At 37.1% G+C, this 22,876-nt stretch overlaps 1 protein-coding gene across 1 annotated transcript in view; it reads right to left on the bottom strand.

The window, feature by feature from the left end:
- Positions 1-22,876, bottom strand: part of TOPAZ1 (testis and ovary specific TOPAZ 1) — a 103,998-nt gene that overhangs the window by 3,580 nt on the left and 77,542 nt on the right. The window contains exons 19-21 of the mRNA XM_077754507.1: positions 7,627-7,791; positions 5,410-5,613; positions 590-773 (exon numbers count right to left, since the gene is read on the bottom strand). Of these exons, the coding sequence (XP_077610633.1) occupies positions 590-773; positions 5,410-5,613; positions 7,627-7,791 (553 nt within the window). The remainder of the gene's footprint in view (positions 1-589; positions 774-5,409; positions 5,614-7,626; positions 7,792-22,876) is intronic.

Raw genomic sequence — 22,876 nt, 5'->3', positions numbered from 1 at the left:
ATACCAGTCTGGTCAACATTTTAAAATATAGACACTAGGTTGATGGCTTTATTTTCAACAGTATTCTTGACTGAACCAAATAAACTATCACATATTTATTTCCCTTTTAGACCTGGTTCTTAGATATTTTGTGTTGACCAAAAAGTAAATAACTTTTAGATACCTACCTAAGAAACCATCAGTATACAAGAGGGATATATACCTAAAGAAGGTCTGTCTCTCTGAACATCTGACAGCATCTTTGAAGTTAATGTGTTTAATGTGTTTATGAACTTTATTAAGTTAATGTGTTTATTAAATGCTACCAGCCTGTTCAGTTTTAAGTCTCAAACAGGTCAAATCCTCTCTCAATTTAAATGTTACCAAAGTTTATAAATGCATACATACACAAGTATAAAAATACATTTGAATATGTATATATATATCCACATACATGTAGAAATGTTTGTGCATATAAAAATATTTATGCATTAAATATATAAAATATATATTACAAAATATAAAGTAGAGATAAACATCTACATCCTAGGGCAGGTATAGGGAGCCATGATCTGCTTTTAGCATGCAATTAGAAGTTGTATCAACCAACCTTTTCAAAACTATCTGCAGCATCTGTGTGGAAGTTCCAGGACTCTGAATACTACTAGCATTAGATACCAGGAAGATCTCAACAGCTAAAAGCATTTCAATCTCAGATAAGTAAGAAGGAATCAGTAGAAGTTTTCGATATAAATTTCCCTCCAACGGTGGATAGCAACCCAATGAAAGGGCACCTAGAAATCAAATAATAGATCAAATTTTACTAAAACCCCAACAGGTGAAATGCAAGGCTTCCAAAATATCCACAGGTGATAATTACTTACATCACAGAATGATTCTTCACATTACTAGGTTTATTATACAAATTATATGGTGGTAAGTTTATCCTAATACATGTTAAATTATTCTTTGTAAAATACTTTTGAAACATTAAACATGAAGTAAAAATATATATTTAAAGGACTCTCCTAAAAATGACTTTTGAGCCTCATCGTGGCAACTGCCCATTTATTTCAAGCCATAGTCAATTCAACATAATTTTAGAATAACTAAAACACCAAAATAGTGACACGGGTTTTGTTTTAATAGGATCTAGTTTATCAGCAGCTATATAGATTTGTAATTATTGCCTATTTTGAATTATGAATTCAAAATGTAGAAAAAAAGTAATCCTAATTTGAAGATTTTGTCACATCGATACTACACTATTTGTTAGCACTTATTTAAAGTGCTGTTACAGTCTGTATAATAAACATGTACTGTTCTAACCACAAGAGACTCTTAACGATAAGAGAACAAACTGAGGGTTGATGGAGGGAGGTGAGTGGGTGATGGGCATTGAGGAGGGCACTTGCGATGAGCACTGGGTGTTGTATGTAAGTGATGAATCACTGAATTCCACTCCTAAAGCCAATACTGCACTGTATGTTAACTAAAATTTAAATTTAAAAGAATAATAAAATAAAAATGGATAAAACACATTTAATGTTCCTATTCTATGTCTGGCATTGAGCAGCACTATCTAGATATAAAATAAAATACATTATCTTAAAATATGTATCATTCCTGTAGATTATCAATGTGTTGTAGCTATACTCACCAAGTAGTGTTCTAAAAATTTTACTTTTCAAGAAAAGAGATTTAACTTTTAAACTGTTTAGGTGCTTATTACAAATGATATATAGGGAAAACCCCTTAAGTCTTAGGATATCCAAACTGTATATAACCACTATTATACTGTCATATTTCACTGAAACCAATTTAAACCTGTATGTAAAATTTGTTTAAAATGTTTTGTTAAGATAAGCTTCTTTAGGGGCATCTGGGTGGCTCAGTTGATTCAGCATCTGACTTTGGCTCAGATCATGATCTCACGGTTCGTGGGTTCAAGCCCGGCATCAGGTTCTGTGCTGACAGCTCAGAGCCTGGGAGCCTGCTTCAGATCCTGTGTGTTCTCACTCTCTCTGCCCCTCATGCTTGAGGTCTCTCTCTCTCTCAAAAATGAGTAAACACTTGAGAAAAAAAAAAAAAGATAAGTTTCTTCAAGAAATCTAATGAGGATGATGACTGCTAATCTCTGAGGACCTACTATGTGCCAGGTACCTGTGTTAAACACAAAGGTTTTACCTCATTTTAACTGACAGTACTACCTTTGAAATCAGGCATAGTGACTCCCACATTAGGTGAAGGGCTTTGGCAATTACCCCAGCCTTCTGACTCCAGATTTTGGATTCCTAACTACTAGGTAGTTAAGGACCAATGTCCCTAGGTCACTTGCAGGACTAACATACTATGGACTCATTAACTTTCTTACTGTTGATAGGTATAATTTACATACATTCTTTACTTTTTTTACTTTGTTGAACAGAAGAGGAAAACAAAAAATAAACGGAGTAGAAATTTACCAACATTAGTTTTTCCTCTAAAAACAAATATGAAAAGAAAAATAGCCCCAATCGGTTTTAGGGGAGGGAAACACCATGTAAAGACACACTAACATCTCCCCTTCCTGACTTTTTGGCTGAGAGGAAAAATCAGTATTTTTAGGACTAGGGAGAGCAAATCAGGAGCATCAGGAAGGCAACTATACTGTCCCTGGACAGTTTCTTTCTGCTTAGTTTGAAAACAAAAGTGGAGCCAAGCCATTAAGAAAGTGAAAGACAACTGACAGAGTAGAAAAAAATATATCTGAAATTCATGTATCTGACATGGGACTTGCATCCAGAGTATATATATCTATATGCATATCATGTGCGTGTATTTTTAAAACTCGGTAATAAAAAATTGTTTTTAAATGTGCAAAGAAAAAAATGGTAAAGGATTTAACAGACATTTCTCCAGGGAAAATACATAAATGGCTAATAAGTACTTGAAAAAGTGTTCAACATCATTAGTCATTAGGATCATGCAAATCAAAACCACAATAAGCTATCACTATATTCACAGGAAGGCTAAAATAACACAGTATAACAAGTGTTGGTGAGGATGTGAAGAAACTAGAAATCTCAAATTTGGATCATGGGTAAATAAATATAAAATGATGCAGCATCTTTGGAAAAGCAGATGTGGCAGTTCTCAAAATGCTAAAAACATAGGTTTATCATATGAGCCAGAAATTCTGATCCAAAGAGAAATAAAAATATATGTCCACACAAAAATTTTTATGTGAATGGTTGTAGCAGTGTTATTAATAATAACCAAAAAGTAGAAATAACCCAAATGTCCATCAGAGGATAGATGGACAAATTCCATACAATGGAGTACTATTCAGCTATAAAAAGGAATGAAGTATTAATACATGCCACAGCACGGATGAACCTTGAAAATATTATACTAATTATAAGAAGCCAGTCATAAAACACTACATATTGAAGGATTTCGTTTATGAGAAATGCCCCAAATATGCAAACCTACAGATAGAGAGTCAATTAGTTGTTGCTTGGCCAGCAGGAGGCATCCAGGGAATGCTAATGTACTTCTTTGTCTGGAGGCGCTGGAGATGTTCTAAAATTACATTGTGGTGATGGCTGCACAATTCTGTGAATATAATAAACACTAATACATTGTCTAAATGGCTGAATTTTATGGTATGTGAAATTATTTCAATAAAGCTATACAAAATACTAAAAAACAAGAAAAACAAAAGGCATTGGCACCAGTCTTAACAGTGCCTCGATGAAAAAGCCATCAGCCCCAAATCAAGTGCTACTAGACTGATTATAAGGCTCTTCTAGAGTGTTAACCATGTGTGAAGATAAATCTAGAGAGTTCCAATGATATTTGAAATGTCAGCATTGTCAGGTCATAAGATGTTTTTGAAGACTGATCAGTGAATATAAATTACTCATTTCCTTTTATAACTCAGGTACATTAAAAATACCCCAAATACTCTTAGCCCTATACCTCACCTGTGTAAGTCCCAGAAGTTCACTACATAGTAAATTAGGCATAAGTGTATTTAAATTATTATTATCATTTTTAATTTTAGAAAGAGCACAAGTTGGGGAGAGGGGGAGGGGGAGAGGGAGAAGGAGGGAGGGAGAGAAGGAGGGAGGGAGAGAGGGAGGGAGGGAGGGAGAGAGAGAGAAGAGCAAGCAGGCTCCATGCTGTCAGCACAGAGCCCAACATGGGGCTTGGTCCCATGAACCATAAGATGACGGACGACCCAAGCTGAAATCAAGAGTCAGGTGCCCCTAAAAAAAAAACCTCTGTTTTCAAAACTTCTTTTGATTGTAACCTACAATAAGGGATACATTTTACATATTGACCTGGTACACACACATGTATATACGTAACTGAAATGAAAATTTTACCAAATAATACTAATCTTACCACCTGTGATGCATGCTAATGTTTTCTTTCCTATACCATTGGAGAAAAGTTACCACCTGCTAAACTGATCATAGCTGGTAGTGTGAAAAGTACTCCAAGTTCAGAGAGGTTTTGTGCTGGTAGGGGTGGCTGGGATGTTTGGCACATCTGGAACAGTGGTGACACATAGTAGGCACTCGGAAGTTTGTTATATACATGACAGTGAGAGAAGTGTAAATTTGGGACAAATTACTGCAGGAAGGCAGAACTGTTTTCTGGATCTAGATTCTACATGAAATTACTTTCCAGTTCAAATACCTATGAGGTGGCTGGGATTAGAGAGAGCACTGGTTTTCCAGGCTTACTGGTTAGAGAGAAACAACTGTAAACAGATTATAATAGATTCCTGTTACTAGGAACCAGGTGAAAAACCTGTGTCATGTTCATTGTAATGGCAGCCTCTGTACTTCCTATGTGGCCTGGTATAAAATATTCTAATGCTTGTTTATTTTGAGAGAGTATGTGTGTGAGTGGGGAGGGTGGGTAGGGAGAGAGGAGGGCAAAGAATGTGAAGCAGGCTCCAAGCTCTGAGCCGTCAGCACAGAACCCGACATGGCGCTTGAACTCACGAACAAGATCATGACCTGAGCTAAAGTCGGACACTCAACCGAGTCACCCAAGTGCCCCTAAAATATTATAACTTATAAATTATAAAGATCAAGGATATAGCAGGGATGAATATATAAATATTCCTATTGTTTTACTCCTATATATTTATAAGCTATGCCAAACTGGTTCAAATTCTTTCATCTATTTCCTTTGTGCACCCTCCAGGGGGCATACTGACGTGCAAAGACAGAAAGATATAGTAATTAGAAATGAGAAAGAAGGGTTTCAAAAGAGAGAACAAATTTGTGTGCACCATTATCTTTGAATGTGTATCAGCTGCTCTTTTTACATATTTAAATGCCTAGTCATAGATATTATACAAAGATTCATGGTTAGAAAAGCGAAGTCAAAACCAATATATCAAATATAAAATTTTAAAATGTAACTTACTTTTGTAGTGGGCTCTGGCTTTGAGCCATAAACAGCTCCTTCCTAAAGAAGTAATTAATCTTCTAAGAAAGGAGAAATCAATAGGGATGTTCTTTGAAGTCATGAATTCTGCTACAGAGGATGATATACCAAGACTATTGCTTTCAATACAGGCATCTAGAAGTTTATTAAAAAGAAGGCTGTACTGTGAGACCTCCACAGTTTCTGGAAAAAAAAATAGATAAATAGATAAAATGATAAAATGAAATCAATCTACCCTCTCTCACTACTTTTGTAGTACCCTTGGCACTTTCCTACCCACTACTGGAGTCACAGTCACTAAAAAGTAATCATCTTGTATAGTCTCTAAGAAACAAACAAGCATTCAACAAAAACAAACTCATTTGTTTACCTTGTAACAAAGAATAAGAAAGGAAGCCTGACGCCATTTCCAACAATGTGGATGGAACCAGAGGGTATTATGCTAAGTGAAATAAGTCAGTCAGAGAAAGACAGAGATCATATTCATATATTTTCACTCATATCTGGAATTTGAGACACTTAAAAGAGGCCGTGGGGGAAGGGAAGGGAAAAAAATAGTTACAAACAGAGAGAGAGGCAAAGCAGAAGAGACTCCTAAATACAGAAAACAAACTTAGGGTTGATGGTACGGGGGAGAGGGGAAAATGGGTGGTGGGCGTTGAGGAGGGCACTTGTTGGGATGAGCACTGGGTGTTGTATGGAAATAATGAATCACGGGAATCTACTCCTGAAGCCAAGAGCATACTGTATGTTAGCTAACTTGACAATAAATTATACTAAAAAAAAAAAAAAGGAAGCTGGACAACTATTGCAGAGGCTGCATTAACACCACTGTCTGTGATTCCACATGTGGCTGCATCTGCTATGTCTCAAACAAATGACTTGCACAGCTCTGTTTGCACTGTCTACAGTTCAGACTACAGACTTAATTTTCCATGACTAAAAATAAACCACCGCCTCATAATATTCTCTCTTAAATTAAAAACAAATCTTTTAGGGGCGCCTGGGTGGCTTAGTCGGTTAAGCGTCCGACTTTCGCTCAGGTCATGATCTCGCGGTTCGTGGGTTCGAGCCCCGCGTCGGGCTCTGTGCTGACTGCCAGCTCAGAGCCTGGAGCCTGTTTCAGTCTGTGACTCCCTCTCTCTCTGACCCTCCCCTGTTCACGCTGTCTCTCTCTCCTAGAAATAAATAAAAAAAAATTTAAAAACAAACAAACAAAAAAAACCCAAATCTTTTATTGGATATTTATAGTTCTTTCAATTTCTCCCTTAGAAGAAAGTGAAGTCACCTTGGAGACTGAAATCTTTTATTCCCTATATTGAGTCAGTTCAATCTATGACCTAAACTCGTCTTTAACATTTCATCTATAGGTTCCTTTAGTGATCCAGGCCTGAGCAAGAAGTTAATCTCCTTACCTTTAGGTCTCTTCCTAAACATCTCCACCAACGGAACTTTCCTGTAACAGGTACTCTGACTGATAAAGAACTGTGGAAAGCCCTCAGGTTAACACTCTCATGAAGTGTAACTTGCCACTCTGAACCCATTACTCAGCTCATTTTGATCCAAATCTTTTGCTCATGTTTCTCTTAACACGGACTCCCTCTGGTCTCTATAGATAGAACTTGAGTGTCAGGATTTGAGAACACTACCTATTATTGTCCCACATTAATATTCCCTTTCATTGAACTTGTCATTTACTAATTTCCTCCATTTATTTCATATTTCCCTACATTCCAAGGTAATGGAAACTAAGCTCTGTATTTAATGTTAGGGAAAAAAGAAAAAGCACTCTTCATTATTCTAACGCAATGAATTCTTTACCGACACAAAGCTTGCTGGGGCATTACTGTTTGCTGCTGACCTGATAGGGAGGGAAAGGGGACTGACGAAAACAGTTAGGAACTGCTGACAACCCAAAGGTAAGCATCTCTGCTTTTGGAAGGAAAGGAAAGGAAAGGAAAAAGGAAAGGAAAAAGGAAAGGAAAAAGGAAAGGAAAGGAAGAGAGAAAGAGAGAGAGAGGGAGGGAGGGAGGGAAGGAAGGAAAGAAGAAAAACATTGAATTTGCAGAGAATACATTTTACAGAAAACAATTTCATTAAAAATGTATGCTGGAATATAAAACTCAACCAAAACAGGTGGAGAATGGTTTCTTAAACATCAGATGGACATGAGATTGAGACTTTTAGAAAACATACCTTGAGAATTTTGAAAACCTGGTAGATTTTGCAGAACTTCAAATGTCTGTCTGTAAAGGCTCTTGGCTAAGATTTCATGTGCAATTGTGCAGAGCAGGTTATGTCGATTGAGTACATCCAGCCTATCGCAAGGCCACAGTGGTGTGCTGATGATCCATTCTGACTCTTCCAAGAAGAAAAAGTATTAATTCTTTATACTATGTAAATTACACTTAGCAGCACAATTACAACTAATGATTTAAAATATGTTTTGTTAAGTATCAAAATTTAAGTATGTGTATTCAGAAAAGATAACATAATTCAAATTTATCAGAAACAGCTTATATAGTAATGATCACCATCCTAAGGAGATGCAAACTAATGAGTACTTTGTTATACTTATTTTTTCATTTTTCATTTTTATAAGTGTACTAATCAGTTTTTGACTCTGAAGTTAATGTTTATTTTTACATGATAAAAATGTTCCTTTTATAATAAATTCTTTGTTATAATGGAAAATATTTGTATGGACAAGTGTAACAATTTTACAATAAAGAATACATAAATAAATTAGTTTTAGTATTTTGGGGAACAGCATCCCCCCCATTTCTTTCTTCTTTGTTTTAAAAAAAATTAAAAACTTTATTTCTGAGAGAGAGACAGCATGAGCAGGGGAGGGTCAGAGAGAGAGGGAGATACAGAATCTGAAACAGGCTCCAGGCTCTGAGCTAGCTGTCAGCACAGAGCCCGATGTGAGGCTCGAACCCATGAACCGTGAGATCATGGCCTGAGCTGAAGTCGGATGCTTAACAGACTGAGCCACCCAGGCGCCGACCCCCCCATTTCTTAAATAATTTTTATTATAAATAGTTGGTATGTACATAACATATAATGTATGAAAGTTATAAAGGCAAAATAATAAACTTTAATGAACCCTTCACACAGCTTAAAAAAAAGAGAATTATTACCTATAATGCTGAAGTTCCTTAATTTCTGCCTTGATTTGCACATTGAGAAAAACAATAGGAGACTATAATACAGAGCACTGAGGTACTAAAATATTAGAAATGTAAATATTTTATCATTTATCTAATTCCCTCAATCATCATACACCAGGTACATAAATGAAACATTTTTATTATAACACTCAAATCTCATTTCCCTGTTCTTTAACTGGACTAAGTGCAGGCGTCATGTTTTCTTTCTCTTTGGGAGCCTTCCCAGCACAGTGAATACAAAAAGTATTGAGAAAGATTTGGTAATTCATGTACACAATGCCAAAATAAAGGCTTAATTATCCAGTAGAACTTTAACACAGGAGCTAGTTTATAAATTAGTAGAGTCCACCTGACGGACAGACTGAATTGCCTTATGTGTTAGGCAACGTTTTACAAGTATTGGTGCTTTATGAATCTTAGCTCATTTAAACAGATACTTCCATTAATTTAATCCCAAATTTGCTTAAATTTTACTTTACTAAGAAATTTAAATGTTATCTTTAAAGAAATTTAAATATTATCTTTTCAAAGACTGCATAAATCATTTGTTAAACCTAATTCCCATTTCTCCCCCATAATTCCCCAAAGTAAAAATGCTGAATCATCATTCCTTATAAACTGAATTTTATTTTTTATCAAATAAGTTCAATTGTTTTTGTTTATCATGTATCTGGCAGACTGGGGTGCCTGGGTGGCTCAGTCTGTTAAGCATCTAACTTCGGCTCAGGTCATGATCTCACAGTTCGGGGGTTCGAGCCCCATGTTGGGCTCTGTGCTGACAGCTCAGAGCCTGGAGCCTGCTTCAGATTCTGTATCTCCCTCTCTAACCCTCCCCTGTTCACACTGTATCTCTCTCTCTCAGAAATTAAAAAAAAAAAATCATGTATCTGGTAGATATGTCACACTTATAAAAATAGACAATGTGGCCTTTTCTCATAATGATTGTGTTGTTCTTTATTTAGTACTCTTTTTTTTATTGTTAAGGTAGAATAATGGTCACAGTTTTTGGAAGAATAGATGATATTTTAAGAGATTCATTTTGAAACCTTACCAAATTGTGTAGCTATATTAAAAAATCTGAATAAGCTGGTCATTTTATGTACCAAAGTTTAATGAAACTGGTAATTGATTAGTCATTTGAAAATTAATAGCTTTTAATTAATCCATGCCATTCACAACTCTATCAGCATAAACACTTTTATGAAAATTTTATAAGAACTCTTATGAGAATTAAATTTCCAAAAACAAAGAACAGTTTACTAGTATACTTTCATACTGGTTTTATGGTGATAAAAGTTCTTATTGCATTAATCCTCATGTTTTTCAATGTTCCACAGCTGGGAATATTTTCCATTTGTCTAAAACGTCTGAGTCAAAATGCAAGCGAATTTTTTATAATAGCCATTCTTTATCCACATACCTTCCAACATATGCATATTCAGTCATTACTCATGCAAGATTGTGAATACAGGGCACTGAGAATATAAAGACTATTAACATTAAGATGGTCTGTAGTGAATGAATTTCCAGGCTAGTCAGTGAGACTATCAAACAACTATCCTTTACCATAGTGAATACTACATATACCATAAGGAATATTCAAAGACACTTTTCTCCTTTTGACATATATATATATGTGTATATATATATACACATATGCGTATATATATATATATATGTATATTTAACATAGTCTTAATCAAATTTCCTTATAGAACTATATGAAAAACTGACTCAATAACTCTGAAATTCATCTAAAAGAATAAGTACTTGAGAATGTGAACAATAGTTTGGAAAAGAGAAGTGAAAGTGGTCTTGCCTAAATAGATATTACACATATTCTAAAGTTACATTAACTAAAGAGTTTGGTGCTACCATAGAAACAGCGATCCCTGGGAGAGAAGGCAAGTACACAAACACACCTAAGCAGATACAAGATTCTAATAAATGATAAAAGTAGAATTTCAAATAAGTTAGTAAAGGGTGAGTTGGGACAATATTTTGGGGAAATAAATACAATTTTGCTCACATTTCATATTAAAATTTAAAACCAGTAATGAACCAAAAAATTTGAAAAATAATATGAGTAAATATAGGATTTTGAAATAGCTAAGGACTGCCTAAAGCATGATACAAGGGGAGCCTGGGTGGCTTAGTCGGTTGAGCGTCCGACTTTCACTTAGGTCATGATCTCGCAGTTCGTGGGTTCGAGCCCCGCGTCGGGCTCTGTGCTGACTGCCAGCTCAGAGCCTGGAGCCTGCTTCAGATTCTGTCTCCCTCTCTCTCTGACCCTCCCCTGCTCACGCTGTCTCTCTCTCTCCTAGAAATAAATAAAAATATAAAAAAAAATAAAGCATGATACAAAACAAAAATTATTAACAATTTAAAAAGCAGAATCAGACCCATAAATACTGAGAATAAAGTGGTTGTGTGTGTGTGTGTGTGGGGAGGGAATGGACAAAATAAGTGAAGGAGAGTGGGAGACACAGACTTCTACTTATGGAATGAAAAAGTTACAGGGATAAAAAGTATAGCAGAGGGAATATAGTGAATGGTATTGTAATAGTGTTGTACGGTGACAGATGTATAGCTGTGGTGAACATAAGCATAATGTATACAGATGTTGAGTCACTATATTGTACACTTGAAACTAATGGAACGGTGTCAGCTATACTGGAAAAAAGAATATTAAAGAAATAAAAAGCTGTACTGAAAAAGAAAACACTAAAAAAAATAAACAGTTTATGTTAGGTAGAAAAAAATGTCAGGTAGACCAATAGAAGAAAAACAAAAATGCAAAAAAAAAATTATAAAGTTAAAGGAAAATGAAAAGCTGAGAAAAATATGTGCAAATATCCAACAGATCAAGGAAAAATATCTTTAATATGTAGAACTATCATAATATAAATGGGCATAATATACAGTATGATATTTCCTAAGTGTGATATATATACATTATTGATGGTAAGTACCNTGAGATCATGACCTGAGCTGAAGTCAGACGCTTAACTGACTGAGCCACTCAGACGCCCCTTTAATTTTTTTATAGTTTTTTGTTTCTGAGATAGACAGAGAGTGGGGGAGGGGCAGAAAGAGAGAGAGAGAGAGAGAAACTCAAGCAGGCTCTGCATGGTCAGTGCAAAGCCTGATGTGGGGCTGAAACTCACAAAGTGTGAGATCATGAGATGACCTGGGCTGAAACCAAGAGTCAGACGCTTAACCAACTGAGCCACCCAGATGCCCCTAAAATAAAGTTTATTTTAAAAATATAAACGGTCACAGGGGTGCCTGGATGGTTCAGCCAGTTAAACGTCGGACTTCAGGTCACAATCTCACAGTCTGGGAGTTCAAGCTCCTTGGAGCCTGCTTGGGATTCTGTGTATCCCTCTCTCTCTTCCCTTCCCCTGCTGGCGTTCTGTCTCTCTCTCTCAAAAATAAACATTAAAAAAAAAAAAAAATATATATATATATATATATATAATCACTATAAAAAATTAAAGCAAAACAGAGAAATAAAAAGAAGAAATTAACAAAAATTGAATATCCTATCACTGAAAATGACCAGAGTTCACATTAGGTGAAAATTACTTGGGAAAGAAGTGCTAATGACCTGAATAGTGGCTATGCCTACATAAGTAGTTATAAGTGAAACTGCTGTATAAAAACAGATACTAAAGATGGCCTGGCCTAACACAACATTGTGTGAACAGAGCTATCCACTGACTGAAAATAAAGATGCAGTTTTTCTTAAATAGTAACAGTGTTTATATGCTTATGTTAGTACTACAGTGGCAGTCACCAGTCTCGGTGTTCAAGCTAACCTTTATGCTAAATTTCCTATTAAAAAAAGGGAAGCACTTTGCTAAATAAACAAAAGAAACACACACATATAGGCTTTAAACAACTCTAGCCTAAAACAATATAGATGGACCTTGAGAGCAGTATGCAAAGTGAAATAAGTGAAAAAGAGAAACACCGCACAATCTCACTTGTATATGGAATCTCAGAATCATAGAAAAAGAGATTGGATTTGTGGTTGGATTTGTGTAGGGGTGGAGGTGGGAAAATGGATGAAGGTGGTCAAAAGGCACAAGCTTCTAGTTATAAGTAATACTGGGAACATAATGTACAACAACACAGTGACTATGCTTAACATTGCTGTATGACATACAGGAAAGTTGTTGAGAGTAGATCCTAAGAGTTCTCATCATAAGCGAAAAATATATTTCTCTTTTTTTTTTTTTACCTATAGGAGATGATGGATATTAACTATATTTATTGTGCCAATCAATTCACAACATATATATCATTATGCCATACTCCTTAAAGTTACACAGTGCTGTATGTCAATTATATCTCGATAAAACTAGAAAAAAAATCTAAAACAAAACCACCTTCAGCCATTTCCTCACTAGGAAGGCACAAAGAGAGTTAGATGAAGAAAATCCATAAATAATGCATAATAAAAATGCTGATGCTTATAGCACTGGTTAACCAAGTAGGGGAGTGACTTGAGGAAGTATGGTTTAGGGATACAGGGGAGGTATGAGAAATACCCAGAGCTATAGGGTAGTGGTCTTCAAAGTGAGGTCCCCAGACCAGCATCATCATCAGCAACATCTGAGAACTTGTAAGAAATGCAAATTCCCAGGACCCATCCCAGATTTAATGAATCAGGACATCTGGGAATGGGCCAAGCAATTTGTGTTTTAACAATCTTTCAGGGTGTTCTGATGGCCAACTTTGAGAACTACTGTCTTAGATTTATAGAAACAAGACCAGAATCACCATTTTGCTCAAGTGGCTGACTAGGTTAGATCCAGGTCTGTTTGTGTGGTGGGTGCTTCTGCCCTCGTTTCAATTTTACAAAGTCCATTTTTAAAGGAAAGACTAGGGAAATAACAGTACTGGTATGGGGCTTAAAAATATGGACTCTGCAATCAGACAGACCTGGATTGGAATTCTTTTTTCATACTTATTTGCTTATTCTCTGCCTCGGTGTCTTCATCTTGGGATCCCATCATCTACTTCATGGGGTTAGTGTTGATGGGATAAGTGTGTTAGTGCTAACACACTTAGCACAATGCTTGGTATATAGCAAATTACTACGTTATTATTAAATCAATAATGAAGAGATATATTAAAATTTGAAAACAGATCAAGAACATGAATAATTCACTAAAGAATAAGTAAAAATGGGAAAAAGGGGAGAGTTAAATTTTCTAATAAGTAATTAAATGCAAAGTAAAGCAGCAAATATCACTTTTTCTCTATCGAACTAGCAAAGAGAAAAGAATAATACTCAAAAAATAATAGTGGTGAGGGTGTTTCATAACCTGCATCTTCACATGCTGGTAAGACTAATTACTACAAACTTTCTAAAGGTGTAGGGTCCTTTTACATTCCACTTGCAGAGATAAGAAAGACCTGGAATGGAATGTATTGAGTCGCCAGATTAGGGATTGCAGAGACTGGAATGCACCAGTCTGTCTGATAATGAAAGACCATAGTATTCGGCACTAACACTGTTTATATGTACATGTGACCTCTAAAACGACAATGTCTTTATAGAAGAGATACCGTGTAATAGTTCTCTAGGCTTTTCTTACAAAGGGAGGCTTTCTAATAAACTCAAGATGATACCCTGATGCAAATCTGAATGCGAATAAGGGCAAATCTACCAACATTTACCAAAAAGCTTTAAACTGCCTTATGCTTTAACCCAGCAATTCCATCAGAATTTATCCTAAGGACATAATATCAGCAGGAGTGTTTAGCATGGATTATTGTTTATGATGGACATCTGAAAACAAGCTAGATGGAAAGTGGGTCCATGGATATATTTATGTATCTATATTTATATACATATATACTTATTATTCATAAGGTGGAAAATTGCATTCCGTTAAGTGATGCTGTAGAAGAACATTCCTTTACACAGAAGATGTCCACAGAAAGACTGTTCCCTGAACAAAAAAAGGCAAGGTACAAAGAGAGTCTATATAGTAACATTAAAGTGGTTAACGGTCATTTCTGGGCGGACTGAATAAAGAATTTTCATCATCAAGTTTTTCTTATCTACCTTTTCCTACTGGTTGCTAATGAACATGTGTTACTTACATTGAGGCAATAAAATTTATTTTAAAGTTCAAAGGCAGCTTCTCAATAAATGGCATAACTTTTTACAAAATGTATATTCTAGGGAGTTAAAGACACTTATTCTTTAGCTTCCAAACCGTGATTATAAATTATGGTTTAAAGCCCTTTTTTAATGCTGGTACGGGGAGAAGGCAGGAATGTATTGTTCATCTGCCAAGATACAAGCTACTAGTGCTGAGAGTTTTAAATGTCAAATTGAGAAGCCAAAATAATAGATGTTTCTCATCATAAAGTCTGCCACTAACTAAATATGTAAAGTATTTTGCATTTCTCAACCGCAAGTAATGTGTAACCCTTTGATAAAAAGTTTAGTAGGTAATAAGTGCATAGGTTTTCAAAAGGAAAACATAGAGAAATAAGATGGCAGAGCAGGAGGGGGACCCTAGGCTTGCCTTGTCCCTTGAACACAGCCAGATAAATATCCAGTCATTCTGAACACCCAAGAATTTGATCTGAGGATTAAGAGAGCAAAACTGCACAACTAGAGGGAGAAAATGACCACAAATGGCCACATCATGGAAGGTAGGAGCCACCGAGAGCTGATTTGGGAAAGAAAAGAACTGCAGGTGCAGTGAAGGGGAGGGAGTCCTGATGATGGAGAGATAGAGAGAGAGAGAGCGCGAGCGAGCGAGAGAGCATGAGCGCATGTGCGCACACAGGGGACTGCACAAGAAAACTCTTTCCCCAGAACCACAGGAGAGGAAAAGGAGAGCAGCGGAGCACAAAGCCTGAAGTCCTGGAGGTCTGCACCATGGCTGTGCCTAGTGGCTCTGGTGGGGAAAGACTATGAAGACCTGGGAGAGGCCAGCAAGGTCTGAGGACCCTCTGGGTCACATGGGAAGACAGTTCCCTAGTGGCACCACAGCCTGTGCGGGGGACAAAACACCCAGCAGCACCCATGGGCCGACCTGCTCTCAAGTGCAGGAGAAGAGACACAAGTATGGGAAGCACATCTTGGTGGCAGCTTTGTGCTGTGCTTTACCATCAACTCCAAACTGCTACGCTCTCTTGTGACCGTTTTACACAACAAACCAGCAAATGGCAGGCATACAGTGAGACCCTCCCCCAGAGGGCAGCACGGCTCTGCACAGCCTGGACTGCTAAAATCTGGAGTTGTGACACCCACCTGTGCACCTGAGATAAAACAGGAATTCTGTGTGGCCTGGCAGGCAGACAGCTGGCGCACTGGCCGGGGGAAGGCTGGAATGTGACAGAAGCTGGGGACACAAAAGGGGTGACTGTCTGCTCTCCTGTGAGGGCTCCCTGAAGACTGGTGGGTGTGTGAGCTCCCTGCTCTGGGGACAAGAGAGTGGGGCTACGCCATCCTTCCCCCTCAATTGGCACTGACTCACCTCATGGAGCAAAAGAGTGCCACCCAGTGTAGGCCAGAGCAGCTTACAGCAAGGTGCCCCTCACCTTCCCCTGGTGCCCTGCAGGTCACCTCCTCTAGGGCAAGCCCACCTGAGAATGAGCATAGCAGGCCCCACCCACCCTCATGGCACGAGCACAAAACCCTCTGATGCACTAAGTCTACTGATCACAGAGTGCTGCAAAGCTTCAGCTCTAGGGGAAATAGAACCCAGCTTCTTCTTCTTCTTTTTTTTTAGATCTAGCTTCTTTTAATAAGAATACCAAAATACACAAATACACCAAGGATCTAGCTTCCTTCTTTTTTTGAAAAAAGTTTAATGCTTTTATTTATTTCTGAAAGAGAGAGACAGCATGAGGAGGGGAGGGTCAGAGAGAGAGGGAGTTACAGAATCCAAAGACAGGCTCCAGGCTCTGAGCTAGCTGTCAGCACAGAGCCTGACGTGGGGCTTGAACCCATGAACCGTGAGATCATGACCTGAGCTGAAGTCAGACGCTTAACTGACTGAGCCACCCAGGCACCCCCCCCCTTTCTTCATTTTTTTGAACTTAATATAGCCATTACTCTCAGGAGCAAGAATATGACAAGTTTTCCTAACAATCACACACATGCACACACAAAAACCAGTGACTCAGACAAAACGACAAGATGGAGGAATTCACACCAAAAGAAAGAACTGGATGAAGTCATGGCCAGGGATTTAATCCATACAGATATAAGTAAGATGGTCTGAATCAGATTTAAAATAATAATCATAAGGATACTAGCTGGGCTTGAGAAAAGCATGGAAGACACTAAAGAATTCCTTACTGCACAGATAAAAAAAAAACTAAGAAATAGTTGAGCCGAAATAAAAAATGTTATAACTGAGATGCAAAACTAACTGGATGTAATGATGATAAAGAAGCAGAGGAACAGGGGCACCTGGGTGGCTTAGTCGGTTNAAAAAAAAAAAAAAAAAAAAAAAGAAGCAGAGGAACAAACCAGTGGTGCAGAAGATAAAATTATGGAAAATACTGAAGCTGAAAAAAAGAAGGAAAGAAAGGTACTGGATCATGGATGTAGACCTAGGGAACTCAGCGACTCCTTAAAGCACAAAAACATTCCTATCATAGGAGTCCTGGAGGAAAAAGAGAAAGAAAAAGGACCAGAAAGTTTATACGAGCAAATTATAGTGAAAACCTCCCTTATCTAGGGAAGAGATCCAAATCCACTACAACCACACAGAACTCCCATTAAATTCAACAAAATCCAGTCATCACCAAGACATATAGTCAAATTCACAAATACACATATAAGGAAAAAATCCTGAAAGAAGCAAGGGGGGAAAATTCTTAACCCACAAAGGAAGACAGATCAGGTTTGTAGCAGATCTGTCCAGAGAAACTTGGCAGGCCAGAAGAGAGTGACATGATATACTCAACGTGTTAAATGGGAAAAATAGGCAGCCAAGAATACTTAATCCAGCAAGGCTGTCATTCAGCATACAGGAAAGATAAAGAGTTTCCCAAACAAAAACTAAAGGAACCACTAAACCTAGCCCTGTAAGAAATATTAAAGGGGACTCTCTGAGTGTGTGTNGAGACCAAAAGCATAAAGACTAGAAAGGAAGAGAGAACATCACCAGAAACACCAACTTTACAGATAACACAGTGGCACTAAATTTTTATCTATCAATAATAGCTCTAAATTTAATGGACTAAAAGCTCAAATCAAAAGATACAGGGTATCAGAATGGATTAAAAAACCAAGGCCCATCTATCTGCTGCCTACAAGAGGATCACTTTAGATCTATAGACACCTGCAGACTGAAAGTGAGGGGATAGATAATGATTTACCATGCTAACAGATGCCAAACAAAGCCAGAGCACCCATACTTATATCAGACAAACTAGATTTTAAACCAAAGACTGAAATGTGAGATGAAGAAGGGCATTGTACCATAATTAAGGGATCTATCCATCAAGAAGATCTAACAATTGTAAATATTTGTGCCCCCAACTTGAAAAACTCAAATATATACATCAATTAGTAACAAACATAAAGAAACTCACTGATAATAATACAATAATAGTAAAGGACTTTAACATGCCTCTTACAGCAATGGACAGATCATCTAAGCAGATCAACAAAGAAACAATAGGCTTGAATGACACAATGGACCAGATGGACTTAACAGATACATTCAGAACTTTTCATCCTAAAGCTGGAAAATACACATTCTTCTTGAGTGAGCATGGAACATTCTTTTTTTTTTTTTATTTTTAAAAAATGTTTTAAAATTTATTTCTGAGAGAGCGTGAGCAGGGAAGGGTTAGAGAGAGAGGGAGACACAGAATCCGAAGCAGGCTCCAGGCTCTGAGCTAGCTGTCAGCACAGAACCCAATGTGGGGCTCAAACCCACGAACCATGAGATCATGACCTGAGCTGAAGTCAGACACTTAATCGACTGAGCCACCCATGCTCCTGGAGCATGGAACATTCTACAGATTAGATCACATATTGGGTCACAAGTACAAAATGACTGAGATCATACCATGCATATTTTCAGACCACAACATTATGAAACTTGAAATCAACCACAAGAAAAAATTTGGAAAGACCATGAACACTTGGAGATAAAAGAACATCCTACTAAAGACTGAATGGGTTAACCATGAAATTAAAGAAGAAATTTTTAAAAAATACATGGAAGAGAGGCACCTGGGTGGCTCAGTCAGTTAAGCGTCTGACTTTGGCTCAGGTCATGATCCCACAGTTCATGGGTTCGAGCCCCGCACTGGGCTCTGTGCTGACAGCTAGCTCAGAGCCTGGAGCCTGTCTTGGGATTCTGTGACTCTCTTTCTCTCTGACCCTCCCCTGCTCACACTGTCTCTGTCTCTTTCTCAAAAATAAATAAAACATTAAAAATTTGTTCTTCAAAATACATGGAAGCAAATGAAAATGAAAACATGACAGTCCAAAACCTCTGGGATACAGCAAAGGCGGTCCTAAGAGGGAAGCACACTATAATGCAGGCCTACTTCAAGAAGTAAGATGTACCCTGGATAAACAACCTAAAGTACACTAAAGAAGGTAGAAAAGGAACAGCAAGTAAAGCCTAAATCCAGCAGAAGCAGGGAAATAATAAAGATTAGAGCAGAAATAAACAAAATAGAAACAAACAAACAAACCCAGTAGAACAGATCAATGAAACTAAGAGCTGGTTCTTGGAAAGAATTAACAAAATTGATAAACCCCTAGCCAGATTTATAAAAAAATAAAAGATACAGATAATAAATAAATAAAATAAAAAATAAGAGAGAAGTGATCACAACCAACATCACAGAAATACAAACAATTATAAGGGATTAAAAATTATATGCCAACAAACTGGGCAATCTGGAAGAAATGGACATATTCCTGTAAACATACAAACTACCAAAACTGAAACAGGAAGAAAGAGAAAATCTGAACAAACTCAAACCAGCAAAGAAATGGATCCAGAAATCAAAAATCTCCCAACAAACAAAAGTCCAGGGCCAGAGAGCTTCCCAGAGGAATTCTACCAGACATTTAAATAAGAGTTAATGCCTATTCTTCTCAAACTTCCAAAAAATAGAAATGGGAGGAAAAGTTCCAAATTCATTCTATGAGGCCATCATCACCCTGAATCCAAAACCAAAGACCCCACTAAAAAGGAGAATTACAGGCCAACATCCCTGATGAACACTGAATGCAAAAATTCTTAACAGGAGACCAGCAAATCGAATCCAACAATACATTAAAAGACTTATTTACCATAAATTACGTGGGATTTATTTCTGGCTGCAGGATTGGTTCAATATTTGCAAATCAATCAATGTGATACACCACCTTAATAAAAAAAAGATAGGAACCATATGATCGTCTCAATAGATGAAAAAAAAAGGCATTTGACAAAACATAGCCTCCATTCTTGACATAAATGCTAAACAAAGTAGTTGTAGATGGAACATACCTCAACATCATTGAAAGCCATATACAAAAGACCCCCAGCCAATATCATCTTTAGTGGAGAAAAACAGCTTTTCCTATATAGTCAGGAATAAGCCAGGGATATCTATTCTCACTGCTGTTACTTACCATAGTATTGAAGTCTTAGCCTTACCAATCAGACAACAAAAAAGAAATGAAAGGCATCCAAATTGGCAGTGAAGAAGTCAAACCTTTGCTCTTTGCAGATGACATGATATGCTATATAGAAAACCTGAAAGACTCCCCCCAAAAATTGCCAGAACTAATACATAAATTCAACAAAGTTGCAGGATATAAAATCAATGTGTAGAAATCTGTGGCTGGTTCTACACATCAATAAAGTAGCAGCAGAAAAAGAAATCAAGGAATCAATCCCATTTACAATTGTACCAAAAATCATAGATACCTTGGAATAAACCTAACCAAAGAGGTAAAAAATCTGTACTATGAAAACTATAGAACACTTATGAAAGAAACTGACAAGGACACAAAGAAATGGAAAAACATTCCATGTTTGTGGACTGAAAGAACGAACATTGTTATAATGTTGATACTACCCAAAGCAATCTACACATTTAATGCAGTCCCTATCAAAACACTACTAGCAATTTTCACAGAGCTAGAACAAACAATCCTAAAATTGGCATGGAACCACAAAAAACCTTGAATAGCCAAAGCAATCCTGAAAAAGAAAAGGAGTGGTGCCCAGGTGGCTCAGTTGGTTAAGAGTCCGACTTTAGCTCAGGTCATGATCTCATGGTTCATGAGTTCAAGCCCTGCATCAGACTCTGTGCAGACAGCTCAGAGCCTGGAGCCTGTTTCAGATTCTGTGTCTCCCTCTCTCTCTGACCCTCCCCTGCTCTCTCTCTCTCACACACACACACACTCTCTCTCTCTCAAAAATAAACATTAAAAGAAAATTAAAAAAAAAAGGAAAGCAGAAAAAAGGGAATTTCACAATTCTGGACTTCAAGCTATCTTACAAAGCTATAGTCATCAATACGGTACAGTACTGACACAAAAACATACACATAAATCAATGTAACACAACAGAAAACCCAGAAGTGGACCCACAAGCATACGGTCTACCAATCTTCAACAAAGCAGGTGAGTGTATCCAATGGAAAAAAGACAATCTCATCAGCAAATAGTGCTGGGAAAACTGGACAGCAACATGCAGAAGAATGAAACTGGACCACTGTTTTATACTGTACACAAAAAGAAATTCAAGATGGATGAAAAGACCTAAATGTGAGAAAGGAAACTATCGAAATCCTAGAGGAGAACACAGGCAACACCCTCTTTGACTTCAGCCATAAGAGACTTAAAAAATCGTGAGACCCAAAAAATTTTTTAGTGTTTATTTTTAAGAGAGAGAGAGAGAGAGAGGGGGTGGAAGGGAGGGGAGAGGGAGAGAATGTGAGAGGGGGAGGGGCTGAAAAAGGGAGGGGGGACAGAGAATCTGAAGCAGGCTCTGTGCTGACAGCAGACAGCCTGATGCAAGGCTTGAACCCATAAACTGTGAGATCATGACCTGAGCCAAAATCAGACATTTAACCAACTGAGCCACCCAGGCACTACAAAGACTCTTAATAATAGAGGACAAACTGATGGTTGATGAAGGGAGGTGGATGGATAATGGGCCAAATGGGTGAAGGACATTAAGGAGGACACTTGTTGGGATGAGCACTGGGTGGTATATGTAAATGATGAATCACTAAATTCTACTTTTGAAACCAATATTTACACTGTATGTTAACTAAATACAATTTCAATAAAAATTTGGAAAAAAATAAAAAATAAAATCAAAAGGAAAAATATAGAAAAATCATATGGAAGAAGTTAATCTTCCTCCTATCTGTGTCCTCCAAGCACTAAATTCTTCTTCCCAGAAGCAAACATCATCATCTGTTTCTTGTGCCTCCTTCTAAAAATATTTTAAGTGTATAAAAGGAAATACGTGTGTGTGCATCTTATTTATGTTACTGTGGACACTGTTCTGTATATTCCTTGTTTTCATCTGGCAACAGATCCTGGAGATCATTTCAAATGAATATCTGTAGATCTGCCTCATTCGACTTCATCATATGGCTATCACAGTTAATCAACTTGTACTCTCTTAATGAACATTTAAGGTATGTGGAATTCTTTGTTAGCACTGTGATGGTTAAAAAAAAGATTCTAGGGGTTCCTGACTGGCTCAGTTGGTTGAGCATCTGATTTGCTTTCAGCTTAGGTCATGATCCCAGGGTCCCAGAGTTGGGCTCTGCGCTGAGCACAGACCCTTCTTGAGATTCTCTCTCTCTCTCTCTCAAAAAAAAAAAAAAAAAAAAAGGATTCTAGATAACTTACAGTACATACTTGTGTTTGCAAGAGAAATTCTAGAAACAGAGATGAAACATAAAAGGAAATACACACTATTAGATTTTGACAGATATTTTGCCAAAAAGCCCCTAAAGACAATGTGTGTGAATGCCTGTTTCTCTACACTCTCATGAAATGTAGATCACTGAACTCTTATTTTGCTACTGACAGGTTTTTGTAATTTTAATGTATTATTTTTCTTATTATGAGTATTACTCTCATGTATTACAAGTGAGGTAGAATCCTTTGTATTTCCTTTCTTGAGAAAGGCCTGTTTACTGCAGAATACTTTTAACAACAAAATAATTCTGGAGAGCACTTAGTATACTTCTGTGGGCCCTTCTTTTAAAGAAGTAAATTTTTACTTATGAAAATGACTTTCAGT

This window comes from Crocuta crocuta, unplaced genomic scaffold (genome assembly GCF_008692635.1).
Source record: "Crocuta crocuta isolate KB4526 unplaced genomic scaffold, BGI_CrCroc_1.0 scaffold70, whole genome shotgun sequence".
NCBI classification, from domain to species: Eukaryota; Metazoa; Chordata; class Mammalia; order Carnivora; family Hyaenidae; genus Crocuta; species Crocuta crocuta.
Note: the sequence above shows the minus strand (reverse complement) of the source record. Positions and strands in the feature narration are given on the sequence as shown.